Raw genomic sequence first — 23,655 nt, forward strand, 5'->3', positions numbered from 1 at the left:
AGTAGATTTGAGAGTCCATCATAAAGCTGGAAGTCAAAACCATGTTTGCAAATGAGATTATCCACATTAGAGGGAGTAGAGGAAAAGGAGCTAAGGATGGAGCCCAAGGAATCCACACCAAAAGAGGAAGAGGAAATGATGACCCAAAAAATCAGATTCTGAATGAGTTATCCAAGAGGTAGGAGGGAAACAAGAAGAGGATGGAGTCAACAAAACCCCCAGGCATGAAACAATTTCAAGTGGAGGAGCATGGCCAACTGTGTCAAAGGCAGCCAAATAGGCCAAGAAGGGTGGATTGACTTAAATCAAACCAATTTAAATCACAAACTTTAATCATGATTTAAATAAGCAAGCAGAAACCTTGATTTAAATAATCAAATTTAATCATGCTTTGCATTTGTACTTTTTAGTTATTTTCTTGGCTCTCATTGATTGGTAATGATTAAAACACGTTAGTTTACAACTAAAATATAGTCTTACATTTGGTGCTTTTATTTCCTACTAACCAGGAGGATACAGTATATCTATACCCATTTATTTAAGCAACAATATACATTATTTACATTTACTCATATTCTTAATTTTCACTTTATTTTATTATGTTGGAAAATGATGAATAATGCATTTCTTATTTACTATATTATTATTAATTTTTTACATGTGATTTCTGCCAAGCTTTTCGGATGGAAATGCAAATTCAATTAAAAATGCAAAAACAGCATTTCTTTTTTTTTATTAAATAAAAGCTACCTTAAATGTGCTGGATACATGAGAAAAAAGTTTATAGGAAAGTTTATCAAAACATGTTTTGCATTGAAAACAAACTGATTTATTAAACAGAGGAAGTATTATCGGCAGTTAATTAACGGAACTGGTTGTTTGTGGTCACCATGTCCTTCAAAATTCTAGATCTGGTAGATTTCAACCGTTCACACCTAGTTTGTATTGATAGATTGTAAAAGGAAAATTGTGTTATCCATTCCATGGTGCCGTATCCATTGTGTTGCGTTCCATGCCGTGTCTGCAGAATTTAGGTAGGCGCCGCCGCGCCTGCTGGCGGCCTGTGGCAGCGCGGCTCGCGCGGCGCCGCCCCCCGCGCGGCCGGCCGGCCTGGGTTCCTTCTGCCGGCCTATCCCCCGCAGTGGGAATAGGAGGAGGGAAGAATAGATAGGAACAACACATCTAGGAGAAACACAGTTAGAGATTTGAGGTCTCTTTCTCTCTTCCAGATTTTGATTGCTCCATATCCATTCCTTGTAGGTTTTCCTTGATTAAGCGGTCTCGGTCGGGTCGGAATGAGACGGGGCCGGAGTCGGCGAGGCTGGAGGCTGGGCGGGCGCTGCTGCACCAGGAGCCTAAAGGCGGGGGACTGCGCGCTGCACTGAGGTGGCGCCAGGTGCCTGGCTGTGGATGGATGGGATGGATGGGGACTGTGGGATGGAATGCATGGGATGAGGATGGGTGTGGGAGGTGAGGTGGCGTGGAGCGAGCGAGGGGTGGGCGGCAGATGCATCGTGCGGGCGGGGGCCAGCACGAGCTGTGAGGATGTGGGGCGTCACCCAGGCGATCCAGCGGATCGCCCGCCTTTCGGGGTTCATGTCAGAAAGACCAACGCCGAGCGGGTCGCGACGCCGCGCCGCGAACGCGCGTACCTGGGGTATGTAGGCGCTGTCGAGCGGCGGGATGCGGTGGTGAGGCAGAGGAAGGGAAGAAGAAGGGGAGACCGGAGAGATGGAAAGATGGAAGGGGACCGGGAGGAAGAGTGGGGGGTTGAGGAAGGAGCTTGTTGGTGTTGTTTAAGAAAGCCTAGCATGGGGGCCCGCAGCTCGCGGAGAGCTCTGACCTGGGGACGGGGACCTGACGAGGAACACCAGGCCGCAAGGTAAGGAAGGAGATGGAGGAGAGCAGGGGGGAAAAGGGCAGGGTGGGCCCATGAGCTGGACCAGGTTAAGATCCCAAGTCGGAGCAGGAGGCCCGCACCGGCAGGATAGACGGGGCCCAACCCTTTAAGGAATCGTCCCCCATCCATCGAGAGAGAGAATCGGGCGACCTCTCCCCTGGTCGAATGGATGCTGACTTAGCGCTGCGAGTGCACTCTGAGGGAGGACGAGATGGCAAGACCTTGACCCAAAGGTAGTCGAGGTAGTCGAGAATGGGCAGAAAAGGGGGGAGAGGGGTGGTTTCTCTCCTGGAGCAAAGCGAGAGCAAAGCGGAGGTAAGTAGAGGTAAGTAGTTCGTTTTTTGGTTTTCTGCTTTTCTTGCAGCACTCTGCACCGCAATGTCTCAATCTCTGTCTCTGTCGTCGGTCAACCACTCAGGAACCAAAGGTTGTGCAGGTTCGGGGGCGGGGGTGGGCCGAGGTCCTCCTGGGTATGGTGGTCCAGCACGGAGGGGGGGGGCGGGTGAAGGGGTTCCCGAGCCGAGCGAGCAGCAGCAGCCAATGCTGCTGTCTGGCGGCGGCGCAGGGAGTGCGCGGGAGTCTGCTCTCGCCTTCTCTCTCGAGCCGGTGGACTCACTCGACGGCGGGGGAAAGCGGAGAAGAGAGGAGAGGCCCATGACCGCCATGACCGATCGCATCTGAGAGGAGAGCTTGCTTGGAAGAGGAGCAGAACCTGTGGTGGCATGCGGTTGGTCCGGGAAGCAAAAAGGTTCATCTGGGGAAGCCCCACCTCTGGAAGATGGAATAAGCCACATACAGCTCGGGCGGTGCGTGAGTGTGGGACGCTGGTGAGTGGGGACGGAGGTGGCCTGCCGAGAGTGGCTACCGGAGGAGTGGGGCGGCGAGGCTGGGGCGACGCTCAGGGCGGGGCGCCGACACTGTTTTGGCCTGGGCTCCAGGGCCCTGTTGCTGTGGTTCCCTGCCCCCCGGGAACCCCAGGAGGAGCTCTCTTGATGGCCGGGGAGGGAGATGGATGGGAGGGCGGGCGACAAGTCCAGGGAGGGCGGGCGCCGGCGGCCCCGGGGCGCCGTGCGAGGCCGGGCGGGTGCCGGGACGCGGCCGGCCGCGGCGCCGGCGGGCGCGCGGCGCGGCGCTCGCCCGCCGGACCGGCCGCTCGCCGGGAGCTCGACGGGCCGACCGCCGCGGCCCGGGCGTCGAACGGCGGCCGGGCAGTGCCGGGGCGGCGACCGGGGCCGGCAAGCCGCGTGCCGAGTGCGACGCGCTGGCGGCGGACGAAGGCCGTCTCGCCCTGAGCGACGCCTGCGCGGTGCGACGCAGCACGGCGGTCGTACGGTGCGAGCCGACCTGTTACGGGGTGGCGACGACCCGCGCGGAGCGAGTGGGAGCGAGCAGGACCGGGACTGTGACCGGAGAGGGCGGGCCGGGGGGCGACCGCGACGCGGTGACGGATCGACGCGAATCGCTGTGGGAGCGTGTGCCGAGAGCGGTGGCGCGACCGCGAGGCGCGGGCGCGGCGGCGTCGGCGGGGGGCGGGCGGGCGTGGACTTGATGGGGATCGTGGTCGGGCCGAGGACACGCAGCCGGCGCTGCATCACGCCGAGCGCCGTCAGCACCGTGCATCGCGGTCGCGAATGTGCGCCCGCAGCCTTCAGCTCCAGCTCGGCCGTGGCACCGGCCGCGGTGGGCGCCCGGGCTCCGGCGGGCGGGCGCCGGTTCGGCGGCGCGGCGGCGCGGGTGCCCGCGAGTCAGCCTCAGCCCGCACGCTTACACGGCCGCTGGGCTGGGGCTCAGCCTTTTCGGCAACCGTCGGTCCTCTGCTCCCGCGAGACTTTTCGCTCTTGCGGAGCGTGGCCGGGAGACGGAGAGCTGCGCGGGCCGCCGTGCCGAAGCGGCTGCTGGGGGCGCCCGCGCGCGCCGGCGCCCGCAGTCTTTGGGCCCGCCGGGGTGTGGTGCTGGAGGTTGAGGCGAGCGAGGACGAGCTGGGACAATCGCCGCGTCCGCTTCCCGCTTCTTGCGAGGGCGAGCTCCGGTGGGAGCGAAAATGGGGGGGTTTGTCCGGGTGAAGCCTCCGAGACAGCGGAGGCAGGCGGGCGCGGGCGGCGGGTCACTGAGGCGACCGCGGGCAAACCGCGCGGCAGCCGACCGCCGGCCGCCCCGCGGGCATAAGCAAGAAGAGGCGGCGGAAGAAGAGGGCTAACTATACCACTAACTAATATACCACTAACTAACTAACCAAAAACTAATAACTACTAACAGTAGCTATATATACAGTAAGTGGAGGGGAGAGAAGGAGGAGAGGTGAGCAGACACTGTTCCTGTTCCTACTAGCCACGGGAAAGGAGGAAAGAAGGAACTGACGGCTGAGGAGCGGACGGGGGCCATATTGGCGCGCATGCAGGCGCAGGCGGCGCGGCAGCCCAGGTTGCTAAAAGCTATAAAAGAGAGCAAGTAACCGCGGCACACTGGCGCGCACACCTACATGGAATGGATAGGAGCAATCACTCGAAGAAGAAAGCAAGCTTACCTACTATTTCAACTCCAAATTGGTTTATTAACTTTGAATGAACTAGTCATTGAAGTGAACTACTGGAATAAACTGAAATGAAGAAAACAGTCTTTTTGCATCTGCAGAAGAGGCTACTGCTGTCAAAAGCTGGTTTAACAGTTTGACTTTCTTTAAACCTTGGCAAACATATACTGTTTAATATTTTTATATTTAAAACATTTTAATAGATTATAAGAAGTTTAGGCCTTAACATAAACTGTTAATTTTCAATTTAGTTTTAAACAGTTGTTTTTTAAATAAATTTGCATTTAATTAAAAAAAATAATCGATTTTTATCCACCCTGAGGCCAGTGAAGATGAGAATGGAGTTACCGGCACTGAAATTTGGCCAGAAAGTGTTCATTACAAACCTAGACAAAACCTTCTTATTCCTTTCTGGGGATGAAAGGGAGGGAGAGGAGGGAAGAAAAGAAAAAAAAAGGTGACAGTATCTACTTTGGCTCTCTTTTATCCCTCTTTGTTCTGTTTTTCTCAGTTGGAATGCAGGGAACAGACAGTTCCATGAGAACAGCCACCTCTCTGCAGACCACCAGAAAATGTTTTGTAGACCATAGCTTGGGAACCTCTTTTCGATTCCCACTGTAACAGTCTCCTGTGGTAAAAATCTTGAGAAAAATAATCAGAAGAAAACCGACTAATCCTATTTATCTTCCTCTACTTCATGCTCTTAACACTCAGGGAAAGGCTGTACAAACAAACTAAACTGTTAGGCAGAACCCTTCCACGTATAAAATAATATTGCCTTTTTTTTGTTTTCTTTCTATAGAAAAGAAAAAATAAGGGGTCGGGAAAATCAGAGAAACATTTTTAAAAGAAATGCAGAAAACAAGGAAGGCGTATCAGGTAGAGAAAAAATGAAAAAAGGGGAAGAGAAACATACTGAGCAGAAATTAGAATGGTGGTGCTTTCATTGGCAATCCATATATTTTGCCCACTGGGAGGAATAACATATAACACCAGAATTAGCAATAAGCCACAAAAGTATATATTTTGGGAAGAAGTCCAATGGTTGGGGCATTAGTTTGGGACTTGGGAGACCTGAGTTCTATTTCCTGCTCTGTCACAAACCTTCCACTGTGGCTCTCAGTAAATTATTTAGCCTCTGTGCCTCAGTTTTCCCATCTGTAAAATGGGATAAGTACTTAAATTAGTATTGAATAGTGATTTAAGCTTTTAAATTCTATTTATGACCAGGGGGAATTAACTCTAAAAGGTATGCTGACATCTAGATAGGTACAGTCCAGAAGTTCTGATGTACAAGTGTTGAATCACACAACCTCTGTTACAGAAATATGGTAAGCCTAACATTTTCAAGTTTATGCAGCTTGGCACACAACTCCAAGAGACGCGTATTTGCATTTCACAATATTGTACATTATCGTTATTTTTGTATCAAAACTCAATCTTCCTGTCCATCACATCCTGTTTAGCAATATTTCAATTACAAAGAAAAAGACAGTGACAGGAAGCAGGAGACTTGGTGCTATACTATTCTTATTTGGGTCCAAAAATCAGCTAAAGAAAGCCCAAGTGTTTTACATGACACCCCTTGATGCCTTCCTTTAGAGGAATGGTAGAGAGATCAACATCTCAGATACACTGGCAGCAGAGGGACACCACTATATAACTTGATACAGATGGAGAACAGAAGACAAGGGCCCCCAGAGGAGCTGACTACACAGAAGTAATCCAGTCAAAACACAGTGAGTGCACTAACAAAACGGGACAAAATTATTTTGTATCTATTTCTCAGTAGGAAAAATCTATATGCTAGAAAGAAAATATTAGAGCAAGTTTTACAGGGTATCATTTAAGTAGCAAGAAAGAACTACACTAGGACAGAATGAGTGAGAGATTTTCTGGAAAAAATATTTTGAGAGAAACAACGCAAAGTAGATTGGATGCATGGAATAACAAACCATCACTGCCCAAAGAAATAGTAAAAACAACATACCAGAAAAAAACCTCAAACAAATATATAGACTAAGAAGTCAAAACAACTCCCATCAAAAGTTCATGGAAACAGGAAGTAGCATTTTCAGCTTTAGTAAAACTAAAATTAGCTTTAGTAAGCAGGTGCAAAACAGATTTCAATAAAAGCAAAATCCCAAAGTCATCTAGAGAGTTAAACATTCTTCTTTAAGATTTTATATTCTAAAGAAAGAAAAAATATTTATTGTACCATCAAAAGGTCAAGTTTTATATTCAGTTTCTAAATTGTCTTCCATAGACTAACAAACTTAGTTCCTTTGATTCTATAGAACTATGTAAAGGAAAATTCTGTATTTAAAATTTGATTGCGAATGATAATACAATTTCATTTTCAGTATATTAAGAAAATACAACTGAACTAGTGTCAAACCAAACAATTATAGATTTATTTTCTACTACTATTGGCCATGCTTTACAGACTTTGTATATATAAAGTAACTTTCTGCAAAATCTGTAAATTGATTCTCAGCTTACTCTACAAAAGTGATGCAGACAAATGAAGGCAGCAAGACTGGTTCTGAGTACTATCCTGCTAATTTATTCTGACTGAATTAAGAAATGTAGTCTCCAATATCACTAGAGTGTTTTAGTAACATCAGTTTTTTTTTGTAAAGTGGGTACTAATAAAGCTAACACTGATGAATTTACTACCTAATTCCCACACAAAAATGCTATTGATTTATAATGAATTCATTCTCTAATTAACACTATTCCCTTACATTTTAGAACATGTAACACGAATAGGGAAGGCTCAAAGTTGAGGCTCATCAGAGCATTGTCCAGGTTAAAGATGTCAATTGTTGGCATCTCTAACATGGTATGGTCATCTGCTTCAAATGCCTACCAACTTCCCTGTAAGAATCATCTTCAACTCTGACCCAATGAAAGCAAGATGAAAAGACATGCCCGCCACCCCCAGTCAGTCACCTGTCCGTCACAGGTATCCTACTCTGTAACGCATCAAATTTGGGTCTGTCCAGACCATCATGGAGGAACATAACATGTTCAGTGGCCTCTACACTGTCCAACTGATAGCATGAGAAATAATCAATTACCAGCCTTATATAAATTACATGCACAGCACTGGGTTAACTGGCTTTAGCATAAATATGCTTCAGATCTTATTTGAATGTATTAAAATGTTAGAGAGAGAAATGTGCCTGCATATAAATCTTAAGCCAGGAGCTATTTTGCTTCCACAAGCAGAAAATGAAGGCACTCAATAGCGCCTACTGCCCTGAGAGCTGCTAAATTTTGAGAGCCCCTGGGCTATCTGGCTGCTTCCATCAGCTCTGTGGTACTGGGAAGTCATAATTTACCTTTACTGACTAATTTTTATTTTTATTTTTAGAAGTAAAACAACTTTATAGTTCAGCTATTTAAGCATATCAGTATGCACTATTTTATTTATACACTTAAGTGCATAAAACTTTTATACAAAAAAGTGCTTACCTGGTTAGGCTTAGCAAATTAACGTCTATCACCACACTATACTTTAGAACAGAGGCAGGCAAACTTTTTGGCCTGAGGGCTGCATCCGGTTTTGGAAATTGTATGGAGGGCTGGTTAGGGGAGGGGGTCGTGGCCTGGCCCCCACCCTCTATGCAACCTCCCCCCCAGGACTCCTGCCCCATCCAACCCTCCCAGTTCCCTGATGCCCCCCCAGGCCCCTACCCCATCCACACACACACCGCTCCTGTCCCCTGACAGCCCCTGGAACACCTGCCCCTGACTGCCCCCACCGCCCCATCCAATCCCCCCCTCCTTCTTGACTGCCCCCCTGGGACCCCTGCCCATCCAACCACTCCTTCTCCCTGTCCCCTGACTGCCCCCCGGACCCTTTCCTGACTGCCCCCCGCCACCCCATCCAACCCCCCTTCTTTCCTGACTGCCCCCCTGGATCCCTGCCCCCATTCAACCCTCCTGTTCCCCGCCCTCTGACTGCTCCGACCCCATCCTCACCCCTGCTCCCTGACCACCACCTCGAACTCCCCTGCCCTCTACTCAACCCCCCCATTCCCTGCCCCCTTACCACACTGCCTGGAGCACTGGTGACTGGCGACAGTACAGCCACGCCACCTGGCTGGAGCCAGCCATACCGTCGCCACCGCGCAGCACAGAGCACCGAGTCAGGCTGGGCTCTGCAGCTGCGCTGCCCCAGGAGCTCACAGCCCTGCTGCCCAGAGCATTGCACCGGCGGCGGGGCAAGCTGAGGCTGCGTGGGGAGGGGAAACAGCAGGGGTGGGGCCAGGGCTAGCCTCCCGAGCCAGGAGCTCAGGGGCCAGGCAGGAGGGTCCCATGGGATGTAGTGTGCCCACCTCTGCTTTAGAAGATTCTCCCACACACTTATTTCACTACCCTACAGAGTTTTTAACTCTTCAGCAACAAGAGACTTGTGGAGTTAGGAACTTCACAAGATGGTAAGCGCTAAGGGAGGCAGCCTCCATGACAGATAAAAAGAGTTATGAGTAACAGCAGTATCTAATGAATATTTTTTAATTTTTCTAAATCAGCTTATACTAGAGATGCCAACATCTGCAAATGAAGAAATTTTCAAGTGAGTTTCTAACTCAGCTCAACTACAGACCTGCAACTGTGCCTCCATAGGCTTGGCCAGCTGGTCAATTGGCTGGTCAAATAATGTCAACTGTCTGGTCAACTAACCACCTATTTGATTAAGGTCAAATCCTGTCATATATTCCAGAAAGAATGCCCTGAAACAGGTGGCGGCCTATCTTTTTGATTGAATCATGGTGCCATCTGTTAGCAGACCTACTGAAATGTCTTGATCACTCACTTTACTACATGATAATGCTATCTGTTGGGAAAGCTGAATATCTTAACTGACTGGAATCTTCTAGAACAAATGTATGTATTTGTGTATGTATATCTTTATTTGCATATCATGCCATCAATATACCTGGCAGTTTACAAAGCACATTAAGCAAGTTAAAAGACAGGGTCTCTGCCCCAAAAAGTTTACAGTCTAAACTGACTAAACAAACGTACAGAAATTAACTCAGAAGGGAATGCAGTTCAGTCATTAAACCTCCGCCACCCCCATTAAAAAGAAAAGGGAAAGAGACATTAACCTTCTTGAGGAGTTGGCCTGCTGCCTACCTAGCATAAGTGCAATTAAAAATGACTTTTTTTTTTACAGCGCTATGTGTGTGTTTTATTTAATTTTTCTTTTCTTTTGTTCAATCTTGAATAATGTTCACATTTAAATGCTAATCTAACACTGTTTAAAATGGTAATAACTATTCTTTCATGTTTTATAACTTCATTTCACTGCGTTTTACATTTTTCTAAGTTGAAATAACTCAGTTGTTTTTTGTAATTAGGCACAAGTATTGTTATAAAAATTGAGGCCTAGTAGGCCTATTTTAATTGTTAGCTTAACTGGTGAAAAGTGGATAAAGATTCATGAATTGTTACAATGATCTGATATAAAACTGTTTAAGAAAAAATGTGAGAAGACAGAAAGCCTGACTTAATTTAAACAGTAAGGATCTACTGATACCACTCAAGGACTGTGTTAACATTATGACTGGTAAACAAGAGGAGCAGAAATCAATGAACCAAAGTTGGTGTGTTGGAAATTAGACCTAACTGTGGACCAAAAAAAAAAAAAAAAAAAAAAAAAAAAAAAAAAAAAAATAGAGGATGGGACTATTCCACCTATCACCTTTTTGGGGGCCCTTAAAAAAAAAAAAAAAAAAGACTTTAGGGAGGAGAAAAAAAATGTTTACTATCTCATGACTGTGGAAAAAAACAGTTGTTGTGACACCAGACCTTGATACTCCAGTGGGGAAGCTTGACTTTTATTACTGCACCAGTGAGGAACCCAGCTTGATACATGTGAGATCCTGCTCCCTTTTGCCGTCCCACATGTGCTTTCTGTCCCTGCCTTCGCCATCTTACTCCTGTCCTCCATTGCTTGGCTTTTCACTTGATCTTGAACTGTACTGCGTGGCACCAGCACAATGAGACGAGACTGCCTATCCAGCTCTGCTCAGCCTAAAAAGGACCAGTAAACGAGAGGGACCTGACTAGACTAATCACATGATGTCACTGACCTGGGACGTGAGCTGGGGTCTAGAGAAACAGCTGTCATGGCCAACCTGCCAGCCCAAAGCGTCTGTCCATGTCTGACCAACCATCCTATATTCTGAGAATATCAACAAAAGGTGTATTTCCCTCATATTTACTATCCTATCTTTTCTCTCTCTACTGTGTCTGTTTTATCTAAATCAGGAAAGGGATTATCATTCCCAACTCGGGTCTGGGAAAGCTAATCAGCATGTCAGAGCTAAATACAAGGTGGAACAGATTGTTAAACATAAAGGGTTAACACATGTTTCAAGAGACCGTTCAAGGTGAAGTGGAAAGTTAACACATCTGCAGTCATAGGCTAAAGGTGGGTTAGTGGTTATAGATTGTCATAATGAGCCATAAATCCAGTGTCTTTATTGAGTCCATGATTTTTACTGCTTCAAAAAGAACCTGACACAGAACTAACGTGGAGATCTAGAAGAATTCTTTCACCAACTCTGCCTCAACGAATTCTCTCATAACAAAGATGATACCACCACAACTCCCGCATCCCCACTGACAATCAGAAGGAAAAAGAATCATCGGACTGCACATCCCACAGTGGACAAAACCACATACTTGATCATTACATTGATTGCTTCAGGAAAAAAATTGTCTGAAATTCTTAAACAACATCCATGACAATCTCTCTAACATTGAGAGGACTGCTATACATTCGCTGAAATCCAACCACCCGATAATGATTACATCAGCAGACAAAGTGGGTGCCATTGTGGTCCTCAGCCATGATGACTACATCAACAAGGCCAACTGACAAACTCTCCAACACCACCTCAAAACTCAAAGACGACACCACATCTCAGAATTTAAGACTATAATCAAATCCTTCCTGAAACAACCCCAAGAGAAACTGTGCAACTTCATCCCCCATGAAACCACCCCTACGACCTTCTACATACATCCCAATACACACAGATAAAGGAACCCAGGCAGATCCATCAGATCTAACAATGGCATTCTTACTGATGGAATGTTGGGACTCCTAGAAGTCATACTCAAACCACTCACCACACAAAGGACCAGTTTCCTCCAGAACACAACCGACTTCCTCCAGAAACTCCACAGCATTAATAACCTCCCTCAGAATACCGTACTTGCCACCATGAATGTCAATGACCTCCCTACACACTAACACCCCTCATAACAGCATCGCATCCCACCTCAAATATCCACAAGACCATGGAAAAACACAAAATTATCCACCCCAAACATATTGCCAAATTCAGCCATTTCTCCTCACCCTAACAACTTTACCTTCAACAACAAACACTTTGTCCAAACCATGGGAACAAACGTGGGTACTAGTATGGCTCCCCAATATGCCAGCCTCTTGATGGGTGATCTAAAGGAAGAATTTCTGGACAAATGCACCACAAAACCAATCATATACCTGAGATACAGTGATAAAATTTTTGTCTTCTGTATAGACGACCTAAACTCCTTCACAGACTTCCAATACAACTTTAACCACCACCATGCATCCATCAAACTCTCTCTAGAACACTCCCACGCTAGCACCATCTTCCGGGACACCATGATCAGCTTCAACAATGGAGCGCTACAGACAACTATATACAAGTAACTCCGGGATCACCACACCTAATATCACAGATCCAGTAACCACCCCAAACTTACCAAGCAATTTGTTGTCCACAACCAGGCACTCCGATGATATAAAATATGCTCTGAGGAGAAGATCCAGCATAAACACCTTAACATATTTAAAACCCTCTTCACCCAACAAGGACACTCCCCCAGAGAAGTGAATTACATCATGGAATGGGCCACACAAATACCCCAAGAGAACCTCCAACCACACATCACTGGTTCTCATCTTCCACCACACAGGGTTTCATTAAACAATTACAATCCATACTCGATGGGGATCACATTCTAAAGAAAATATTTCCTGACCCCCCCTCTTCTGGCCTTCAAATTACCTCTCAACCTCTCCAAGATCATCATCAGAAGCAAGCTCCCCATAGTCCAGGACCCACCAACTCAAAGAGGCACCAGACCCTGCCCTAATCACATGCAAAACCTGCAGACATATCTCCAATGCTATGATGATCATTAACGCCCCCAACAGTCCTTTCAAGATCCATGCATCCTACACATGCCTCACATGTAGTGTACCTCTTCCAATGCATCAAATGACCCAATAGCAACAATGTGGGTGAAACCAATGACTACTCTCTCAAATGAACTCACACAGAAAAATGATAAAAGAAACTCCATATCACCAATGGGGCAAACATTTCCACAAAACAATCACTCCATATCTGACCTCTCAGTCCTCATCTTCAAAGGAAATCTGCACAACACCTTCAAAAGATGAGCCTGGGAGCTTACGTTCATAACTTTATAGGCACTAAAAATCATGGACTCAATAAAGACACTAGACTTATGGCTTATTATAACAATCTCTAATCCACTAACCCTCCTTCATCTTGCAATTTCAGAGGTGCTAACTGCCTCTTACAACATGTTAGCTTCTTTTGCTAAACAATCTGTATTGTATTTTAGCTGTAATCTTGTATTTTAGTTGTCTCTCCTTCACCAACAGAAGTCGGTCCAATAAAAGATATTACCTCACCTACCACACCTTTCTCCAATAGTCAATCAATTTCAGTTTCAAAGCTCTTTTCGTGATTTTGATTCCTTTCCTTTTGTGTTTCAAAACAATAAATTTCTAACCTCTGGCATTAATTTTATAGTGGGTTTGCCATGGTATTAAGAAGGTTGAGATCTCTGTATACCAAACCTAAGCCTTGTTTAATGATGTTTAATGTGGGACAGTGACTGGTCACGTTAACACCTTTAACTCATTGGGCCCATATACTTCATCCAAATTAACACAATAGTATCTATCTAAAGCTTAGGCTACTGGAGACAAAGTCTCACTCTTTTTTTTATTAAATAAGTGCTTTAAAATATTTGACCGTTTTTCACATTATTTGACAATATCTGACCAGTCAACTGACCAATTATTTCTGGACCAAAAGCCCAACCTTGTGCCTCCATAATTATTAAAATGAGATTCACTTATTTCATTCCAATCACTGATAGGAGCTTTAAAGGAATACACTACCTTGGAAATTTCAGGAAAGTAGCTATCTATGCTGGATAATGAGCTTTCCATTTTGCTTTGTTCATCATCTGCAATTACAAAACAGAAAATTTTAAAATTAAACAGCCATTAACAACTTCAGGAAAATACTTTATTTCCAACAACTACATTATGACTGTAATTACTACTTCATCAACAATAATAAATGTTGATATCAACAAAAATAAAGAGCAGACAACTGTGTGCCATTGCCCACTTTCTCATTTTGATTCAGTGACTTCTGTGTTCTTTCCTGTTTGTTAGAGGGTGTAAAGCAATTGTTGCAATTCCATAAATGAGTAGTTTGTATCTTCTTTTCCCACATGGACACCAAATCCTTTACCTAACAATACACACAGGGTTCAAGCCTGATTAAAAGAAGGACTTGTATACATGGGAAAGTCATACCAGTGTAACTTTTTTTTTTCCAGCAGAAACTGTTTGTGTTCACAGATAAGTTGTCTTGTATGTTTATCTTGTTACCTAAATCATAAGTCAGACCGCTTTCCAATTGATTTAACTATTTTGGAGGGAGATATATCAATGTAAGGTCCATGAGGAGGCACTGTCATCCTGATATAATTACACCAATTCAGTTAGTCCTCCCATTTCTATCCCAGTTCATACCTGAAGCAATCTGTCTAGTTACTTGCACACACTCCACTGTCTCTGGGTCAACTGGACTGGGTGGGCCGTCTCCCATGGGCTAAAATGCTGCCTGAAGTGGTCCAAAAAATTCTATTTGTGACTCACATTCATTGCAAATGTATCATCACAACTACACTCAGGCCTCCATGCATAAATGGCATTGTCTACTGAGAACCAACTGAATTATATGATATAGCAGGTTTAAACTCCCGTGATCCCTTCTAAGTACCACATTCTTCTGAAAATTAGCAAGAATGCATAGAGCCTAGCAATAGCCCTTGGCACCTTGGGTTACCCACACAGAGCGTAATGCACTTAGATACAGGGCTGTGCTGCGTGGATACAATACGTTATAAGTGCAGTAGCTTAAACAAGTTCATGCACAGCAGTGCATTATGGATTTAGTTATACCGTTTTAAATAAATCAGTATAAACTATACTGGTGCAACTTTCTCATGTAAACAAGGCTGAAATGGCAAAACTCATTAATTTCACGAGAGCAGGAGAAGGCCCATGATCTACAGTATTACAGGAAGCGGAAATGATGAAGGCCCTAGCTGCCAAGCATGACAAATCCTTACTTTAGGATTTTACCTACATCGATGTTGCCCAAATAAATCTATTATACAGCCACTAATAACAATATTACTTACCTTCATGAGATTCTCCATTTCTTTTTTCTTGCATTGCAGCTTCAAAGTTTAGTTGGAGAATTTTGTTTAAAGTAGTTATCCATTCCTCCATTTCCAGTTCACAGTCTGCAGCTAGAAGATAACTACTCTTGTCTTGCATCTTGAGTTCAAAAGCAAAACGTTTCACTTTGTTGTTCTACAATAAAATAAAAAGACCTTTCCTTATTAGCCAAGTTTTTTCACCTCCCCATTTCTATAAACCAGGGCAGGAAACAGTCTTGCATAATGTTTTCTGGGGTTCATCTACGATAAAAAAAATATATATACTGCAACACAAGTGTAATTTTTAAAAAAAAATTTGCTTCCTTTTTTCTGCTGCTTCATCTTTGTAAAGATTTTTATAGTGTAGTGACAGTCTAAACCACTGGTGAGCAACCTGCAGCCCACAAGGGTAATCCGCTGGCAGGCCGCTAGACAGTTTGTTTACATTTGTACGGCTGCCCGCAGCTCCCAGTAGCCGTGGTTTGCCGTTCCCAGCCAATGGGAGCTGTGTAAGTAGCGTGGGCGGCAGGGACGTGTTGGTCACCGCTTCCCACAGCTCCCACTGGCCGGGAATGGTGAACCGCGGCCACTGGGAGCTGCGGGCAGCTGTGCAAATGTAAACAAACTGTCTGGTGGCCTGCCAGTGGATTACCCTGTCAGGCCGCATGCAGCTTGCGGGCAGCAGGTTGCCCACCACTGATCTAAACACTGAAAGCAACTTAATTTACCTAGGCTTTTGTTTCCTACCATCACCCTATTGGCGATTTCAAACTAAAAGCAAATGCAATGTGCAAATAGGTAGCACTAAAAATCTCAGTCTACAGGTATTTATTTAAATTGTGTGAATGTCTTCAGTAATAAAATTCTTATAGTAAAAGTTCCCACCTGTATGAATGTCTTTAGATCAAAGTTCAGAAGCATGAAACCACCTCGCTAACATTTTAGGTATGAGAGCCCTTGACACACTGGCAAGTAAAGACCAAGAGGAGTGATCTGTTACAGTCGTAAGTCAACTTTTTTAATGCCCTCTTTTGGCTGTACTTTTCCATAAGCAATTTGTTAGGGAATTAGTCTTGCTTCCTCACTTCCCCAATCAACGCAGCCACCTGTTCTGTAATTATAATCAAGACTTCATATACTCCGTGGCCAGCTTCACCTGCATTCTGCAAAAACAGCCTAGGATTCTCTGGTGCAGCCAACTGGAAATACTGTGGCTGCTTAATTTTAATTAAAAATTTACATTTAATGACTTAAACATGACTATAAGTAATACAATTACTACAATAGCCTTGTTTTTATTTTTATATTAAATTCAGTGTCCCCACATTTTCAATATATGCCACAGATCTTTATTCTCATCACATAAAGTTCTTAGAAAGAGAAGCTAGAGGTTTTGGCAGCAGAAAAAGTAAGGAGAGGTCATGTTATTCACTTTACAAGGTAAGCGATCGATCTCTCCTCCTTCTTTAAGCAGTGTCCCTATGGGTGGCCCACTTCAGAATGTGTGTGAGCCCGTGCACTCTTGATCGAAGAATTTTGTCAGCAATGTCCACAGGCCCACCTAGGTCCTAGATATCCTTTTTCTCTGGGGAGCTGATAAGAGGTGTCCCATGGGGAAGGAGGTGGGGGAAGGGGCCATGGGGAGGAACTGTATTGCTCAGCCCAATCTGACAGTGTCTAAGATCCAGCTGTTGGAGATAATCAAGTCCCAAGCATTGTAAAAGAAGGCCAGGCTATCCTCAAAGGGGTGGGGGAACAACTGGGTGGAGTAACGACTGGACCAATGCTCTGGACAAAGGAGTCAAAATGATGCTTGCCCTGTGCCAAGGGAGGGCATGTGGAGTCCTCAGCTTCAGCCCAACTGTTTCCTCTTGTGGGATATATCCCTCTTCCAAGGGTACACTCCCAAGGACCTCAAGGTAGCCCTGGAAATCTTGAAGGAATGCAAAGTGTCATTCTTGTCCAAGAACAAGACTCGGCTATCAAAGGGCAAGTCCTCAATGAATTACTGGCCATCCAGAATGATCCCAGATGTTTTGCAACCAGGAAGTCCTCCTCACAGTTACCGCCACGGCCACAAACCTAGCTGAGGTGTCCACAACACCCAGGGCAGAATGCAAGGACATTTTGGCCATCAAGCAGCCTTCTTCAATGAACTCCTGGAACTTCTCAAGTCAGGTCTTGGGCAACTGTCCTTGAATTGAGCCATACTGACCAATTAAGGAAATCATACTTGACCAGCAAAACCTGTTGATTTGCGATCATCATCTGTAAGGACAATGAGGTATAGATCTTCCTGCCCAGAAGATCCACCTGCTTGGAGTTTTTGACCTTGGGGGTAGACTTGAATCTTCCCTACTGGGCCCTGTTGTTTACCACCACTATGACCATTGGCAGCCCCCAAACCTCATCGGGTGATGTGGAGCGGGAAGATGACAACTCCAACTCAGAATCAGAGCCCTAGGATCTCGGTGTACATGAGAAAGTCACACCGGGCATCACTCTGGCAGATCTGTCAGTGCCAGATCCGATTGCGCCTCCTCCACCAGGCGATTGACAAGGAGAAGTTCCCTAGCTTCCCGAGTCTGAGGTAGGAATGAGCAGCAGATGGAGCAGCTGGCTCCAACATGGGCTTCATCACAACAATAGAGACAGCACTGGTGCTTGTCACTCACAGAGAAGGAGCGCTGGCATGTAGAACACCTTTTGAACCAGCTTGCCGGGACACAGTCCCCAGGATGGTGGAGTGCCCCGCAAAAGGAAAAAAGTCCAACAGAGGAGATCTAAATGACTAAAAACTGTCAGACAACAATATACAACTAGAAAAACTATTTATAGAAAGAATGGACGAGCTCTTAGCAAGCTAAGAGCACCGAGGAGCAGCAGTTCTGATTCTAGCCATGCAGGAGTAAGAGGGAACTGGAGTGGTGTCGACCCACACAGACTCTTAAAGCCTAGGATGAATCACACGGCTGACACATGTCGCACGTGCCTGTCAAGAGACACTACTACGAGCAGTTCCAGCTCTAGCACATGGCATGCATATGCACCCACATCTGGAATCCACATAGAAAAGAAGATCTAAGTTATATATTGACCTGGCTAAGTGGGATTGGAAGGACCCTATATTTGATGCAATTTGTTTCTTGGAATTAGAAGGACCCTGTATTTGATGAAATAGGTTTTCAGTAACCACTCATCAAAGTCTAGTGTCTGGGTGCTGAGCCAAGAGCTAGAATGCCTAAGGAGACTGCATTTTTGGCTTCTTGTTAACCAGTGTGGTGAGACAGAAGTTCATTTTTGTTACTAGCTTGGTATAATCTAATGATAGAATAACCATCAGTTTGTGGGGAGTCTGACCTATTTCTCAGAGGTCTGTCCTGAATTTGGTATTCTCAATGGTGACTCACTGAGGTATAGTGACATAGTATCAGAGAGGTAGCCGTGTTAGTCTGGTTCTGTAAAAGCAGCAAAGAATCCTGTGGCACCTTATAGACTAACAGACGTTTTGCAGCATGAGCTTTTGTGGGTGAATGCCCACTTCGTCGGATGCAAGAGTGGAAATTTCCAGGGTCAGGTAAATATAAGCAAGAAGCAAGCTAGAGATAACGAGGTTAGATCAATCAGGGAGGATGAGGCCCTGTTCTAGCAGTTGAGGTGTGAAAACCAAGGGAGGAGAAACTGGTTCTGTAGTGGGCAACCCATTCACAGTCTTTGTTTAATCCTAAACTGATGGTGTCAAATTTGCAAATGAATTGAAGCTCAGCAGTTTCTCTTAGAAGTCTGGTCCTAAAGTTTTTTTGCTGGAGGATGGCCACCTTAAGATCTGCTATTGTGTGGCCAGGGAGGTTGAAGTGTTCTCCTACAGGTTTTTGTATATTGCCATTCCTAATATCTGATTTGTGTCCATTTATCCTTTTCCTTAGAGACTGTCCAGTTTGGCGGATGTACATAGCAGAAGGGCATTGCTGGCATATGATGGCATATATTATATTGGTGGACGTGCAGGTGAATGAACCGGTGATGGTATGGCTGATCTGGTTAGGTCCTGTGATGGTGTCACTGGTGTAGATATGTGGGCAGAGTTGCCATCGAGGTTTGTTGCATGGATTGGTTCCTGAGCTAGAGTTACTATGGTGCGGTGTGCAGTTACTGGTGAGAATATGCTTCAGGTTGGCAGGTTGTCTGTGGGCGAAGACTGGCCTGCCACCCAAGGCCTGTGAAAGTGTGGGAACATTGTCCAGGATGGGTTGTAGATCCCTGATGATGCGTTGGAGAGGTTTGAGCTGGGGACTGTATGTGATGGCCAGTGGAGTCCTGTTGGTTTCTTTCTTGGGTTTGTCTTGCAGTAGGAGGCTTCTGGGTACACATCTGGCTCTCTTGATCTGTTTCCTTATTTCCTCGTGTGGGTACTGTAGTTTTGAGAATGCTTGGTGGAGATTTTCTAGGTGTTGGTCTCTGTCTGAGGGGTTAGAGCAGATACGATTGTACCTCAGTGCTTGGCTGTAGACAATGGATCTTGTGGTGTGTCCGGGATGGAAGCTGGAGGCATGAAGGTAGGCATAGCGGTCGGTAGGTTTTCGGTATAGGGTAGTGTTAATGTGACCATCACTTATTAGCACCGTGGTGTCTAGGAAGTGGACCTCCCGTGTAGATTGGTCCAGGCTGAGGTTGATGGAGGGGTGGAAGCTGTTGAAATCGTGGTGGAATTTTTCCAGAGTCTCCTTCCCATGGGTCCAGATGATGAAGATGTCATCAATGTAGCGTAGGTAGGGAAGGGGTGTGAGTGGACGGGAGCTGAGCAAGCGTTGTTCCAGGTCGGCCATAAAAATATTGGCATATTGTGGGGCCATGCGGGTGCCCATAGCGGTGCCACTGATCTGGAGATAACTATTTCAAATTTGATGACAATATGTGTGTGTGAGGATAAAGGCACAGAGCTCAGCAACCAGTTGTGCTGTGGCATCATCAGGGATACTATTCCTGACAGCTTGTATTCCATCAGTGTGGGGGATGTTTGTGTAGAGAGCCTCTACATCCATGGTGGCTAGGATGGTGTTTTCTGGAAGGTCACCAATGCATTGTAGTTTCCTCAGGAAATCAGTAGCGTCACGGAGATAGGGTCTGAGCAGAGAGTCCACATATCCAGACAGTCCTTCAGTGAGAGTTCCAATGCCCGAGATGATGGGGGCGTCCAGGATTTCCAGGTTTGTGGATCTTGGGTAGTAGATAGAATAACCCTCGTTGGGGCTCTAAGGGTATGTGGATTTGTTCTGGTGTTAGTGTAGGGAGTGTCCTGAGTAGATGGTGCAGTTTCTTAGTGTATTCCTCAGTGGGATCTGAGGGAAGTAGCCTGTAAAATTTGGTATTGGAGAGTTGTCTGGCGGCCTCCTTTTGGTAGTCAGACCTGTTCATGATGACAACAGCACCTCCTTTATCAGCCTCTTTGATTATAATGTCAGAATGGTTTCTGAGGCTGTGGATGGCATTGTGTTCTGCACGACTTAGGTTGTGAGGCAAGCAATGTTGTTTTTCTACAATTTCTGCCTGTGCATGTCGGCGGAAGCAATCAATGTATAGGTCCAGACTGTCATTTCGACCCTCAGGAGGAGTCCATGTGGAGTTCTTCTTCTTGTGCTGTTGGTGGGAGGGTAACTGTATCAGTGCACTGTTCAGTGTTGTCCTGAAAGTATTCTTTGAGTCGGAGACGGCGAAAGTAGGCTTCCAGATCGCCGCAGAACTGTATCATGTTGGTGGGGGTGGCAGGGCAGAAGGAGAGTCCCCGAGATAGGACAGACTGTTCTTCTGGGCTGAGTGTGTGGTTGGATAGATTGACGATATTGCTGGGTGGGTTAGGGGTACCACGGTTGTGGCCCCATGTGGCAGGTAGGAGTTTAGACAGCTTACAGTCCTTTTTCCTTTCTAGAGAGGTGAAGTCAGTAATGTAGATCTCCTGTCTTATTTTAGTTAAGTCCGTTTGTATGGAAGTTTGGTTATAGATGAGAGTCTCCAGGTTGGAGAGCTCTTTTTTTATGTTTTCCTGTTTGCTGTATAGGATGCTGATCAGGTGGTTCCTCAGTTTCTTTGATAGAGTATGGCATAATCTCTCACTGTGGTCTGTGTAGTATGTAGATAGCAGTGGATTTTTTACCTTTAGTCCATTAGGTATGATGTCCATCCGTTTGCATTTGGAAAGGAAGATGATATCCGTCTGTATTTGTGCAAGTTTCTTCATGAGGTTGATGGATTTCCACTCCATACGGCTAAAAGCAGTGCCTTGCATGGTGTCAAGTATCAGAGAGGTAGCCGTGTTAGTCTGGTTCTGTAAAAGCAGCAAAGAATCCTGTGGCACCTTATAGACTAACAGACGTTTTGCAGCATGAGCTTTCGTGGGTGAATGCCCACTTCGTTGGATAGTGACATAGGGTTCCCAAATTTAATTGTACCTTCATAACTTCAAGATCCAGACTTGTATGACTTATTTTACAAGCTCAAATCAGTGTGGTACCTAAAAGTCAAGTTCTGGTCTTTTCTTGTCGTACATTCCTGTTAGTAATTAAGAATTTGCAGTCCAAATTCTCAAGTGCCTTCAATTGCATCTACCCAATCTTATAGTCTTCAGAGATGTAGCACAAGTGTGATTGGCAGAATCTGCTTAATTAACGATTATGTTAATATATGAGCCAGAAAAGAATTAACTTTCTCATAGCTGTGCTGGCTCTAAAAAGTTAACAGTAAAACTTTATTTCTGTTATGAAAGTAAATAGATACAACTAGAGATAAACAGAGGCAGCAGCTCTGTTGACTAACATGCTACCATTTTTTAAAAAGTCACTTTCTTGACAATGACCACAGTTTAAGGCCACGTCCTATTCTATCCTGAGCTGTGCAGGTCACCAGGATATGAGTGAAGGAGAATAAAAATATATAAGTAGTTTCTTCCTCCTTCTTTACCAAGGATGGGGGAAGGATGCTGGGGTCCAGAGCCAGTGCAACAGCGCCCCCCTACAGATGACACCTGCCCTCTTGCAAGATGCCCTGGAATATGCCACGTTTCTGGATGTGCTCTTTTGGTCTGTTTTGTGGCAAGCACTGGTAAGGGAGGGGAAGAGACATACAATGAAATAATTTGGGAGGAACTCTGAGGGGATCTTTGTAAAGATTTCAGAAACCTCTCAGTGTTTTTTAATCAGAGGGAATGACCTGGGCCTTAGTTTGCTGGGCATTAACCTAAGAGACTAAAAACAATTGACTCATTTGGATTAGATTATTTGTATGTTTATTTAAGTGGTTGAACTGCATATTATATGGACCAATAGTCCATTTGCTGCATGTCACCTATCAATATTATGTATGTACTAAAGGAATATTTCATCTCTATTCTCAACGTTTTTATACAGTTAATTGAAAAACATTGCAACATGGGCTCACCAAGATTTTTCTCACTAATACAAGAGCTGATAAGGTTAAAGCAGTTGGAATGTGCTCCTTACAAATTTCATAAATAAAGCAAACTTGGTTTTGATTATTTTAAGTTTGGGTTTACAACTCATTTTTAAAATTTGTGTTTTGGTTGCACCCCAAAGGCCATACTCAGGATTGGGAGTCCATTGTGGAAAGCACTGTACAAACACACAGAAGGATCCAGTCCCTGCTACAAAGAATATCTGATTTGAAACAAGTACTCTGTGCCCCTATGCTACAAAGACTCAGTGTGTAAAGTTAAGCACATGCCTGAATACTCCTATTAATTTCAATGGGACTACTCATAGTGCATTAAGTTAAACATGCAAAGGCGTCTTTGCAGGATTTGTTGCAGATAAGTTCTTTGAGTTATGGACTGTCTTTTCAGCATATGAGCATACAGTTCCTATCGAACTGAGGACATGTTCCCCAACTGGGCCTCTAGATAATACTGCAAAACAAATACTAAAATGCATCAAGTGCATACAGCAAATTATTGTAGGCAACAGGGGAGGCAGGACAAGATTAATAGGAATAAAACCATACATCTACACAGGGCCACTGTCTGCACAACCTGATGGTCCAAAATAATATGAAAGGTTTTTTTTCCTCCAGCTCCCAAAACTGCTTTTTAACTGAGCTATTGGTTGATTTCTTCCTGGCTTCTCAGCAAAAGTGGGTATTGATGAGAGATTTCATGTTTTTGATATTTTACTGTTAGTTTAGTTAGTTAGTGGCCTTTAAATCCAAAGTACCAAGACAAATTAGTATGGATGAATGTCTTGTGCAATTTAATTGATTATAAACTTGCATGAGTCAAAAGTGCAAATCTTAAACTGGTAAATATATGTTTTAGTCTCCCAGTAGCAAGACAATAGTTAAAGTTGTGTCAGAATTTTCTATTTTACAGTTTCTGTACGTCTGTTTCACCTTTTTACAGAAGCCTTTTTTGTAAACATGCCATGAGGAATTTCCAAATTTCAGCCATTAATAATTATGTATGGTATCGTCTCCAGTGTGTATTTTGTCTGAATGTTGTTTTCAGGAAATTTGGGGAAACTGGAACACCAGAAAACCCTGATTTTTGCCTCTCCCTTCCCCCGCACACACACAATGCACAATTACTGTCCTCTGCCACTTCCTGAGCAGCAGTACTGAGACATCACAGATTATCAGTCACACACTC

The 23,655-nt window shown here is 45.0% G+C and overlaps 1 protein-coding gene across 14 annotated transcripts in view; it reads right to left on the minus strand.

Moving 5' to 3' along the window:
* Positions 1-23,655, minus strand: part of DOCK9 (dedicator of cytokinesis 9) — a 312,141-nt gene that overhangs the window by 160,255 nt on the left and 128,231 nt on the right. For all 14 annotated transcript variants that reach the window (XM_039482322.1, XM_039482303.1, XM_039482396.1 and 11 more), the window contains exons 8-9: positions 14,985-15,159; positions 13,666-13,733 (exon numbers count right to left, since the gene is read on the minus strand). In XM_039482322.1, the coding sequence (XP_039338256.1) occupies positions 13,666-13,733; positions 14,985-15,159 (243 nt within the window). The remainder of the gene's footprint in view (positions 1-13,665; positions 13,734-14,984; positions 15,160-23,655) is intronic.

Source organism: Mauremys reevesii, linkage group 1 (genome assembly GCF_016161935.1).
Source record: "Mauremys reevesii isolate NIE-2019 linkage group 1, ASM1616193v1, whole genome shotgun sequence".
Taxonomy (NCBI): domain Eukaryota; kingdom Metazoa; phylum Chordata; order Testudines; family Geoemydidae; genus Mauremys; species Mauremys reevesii.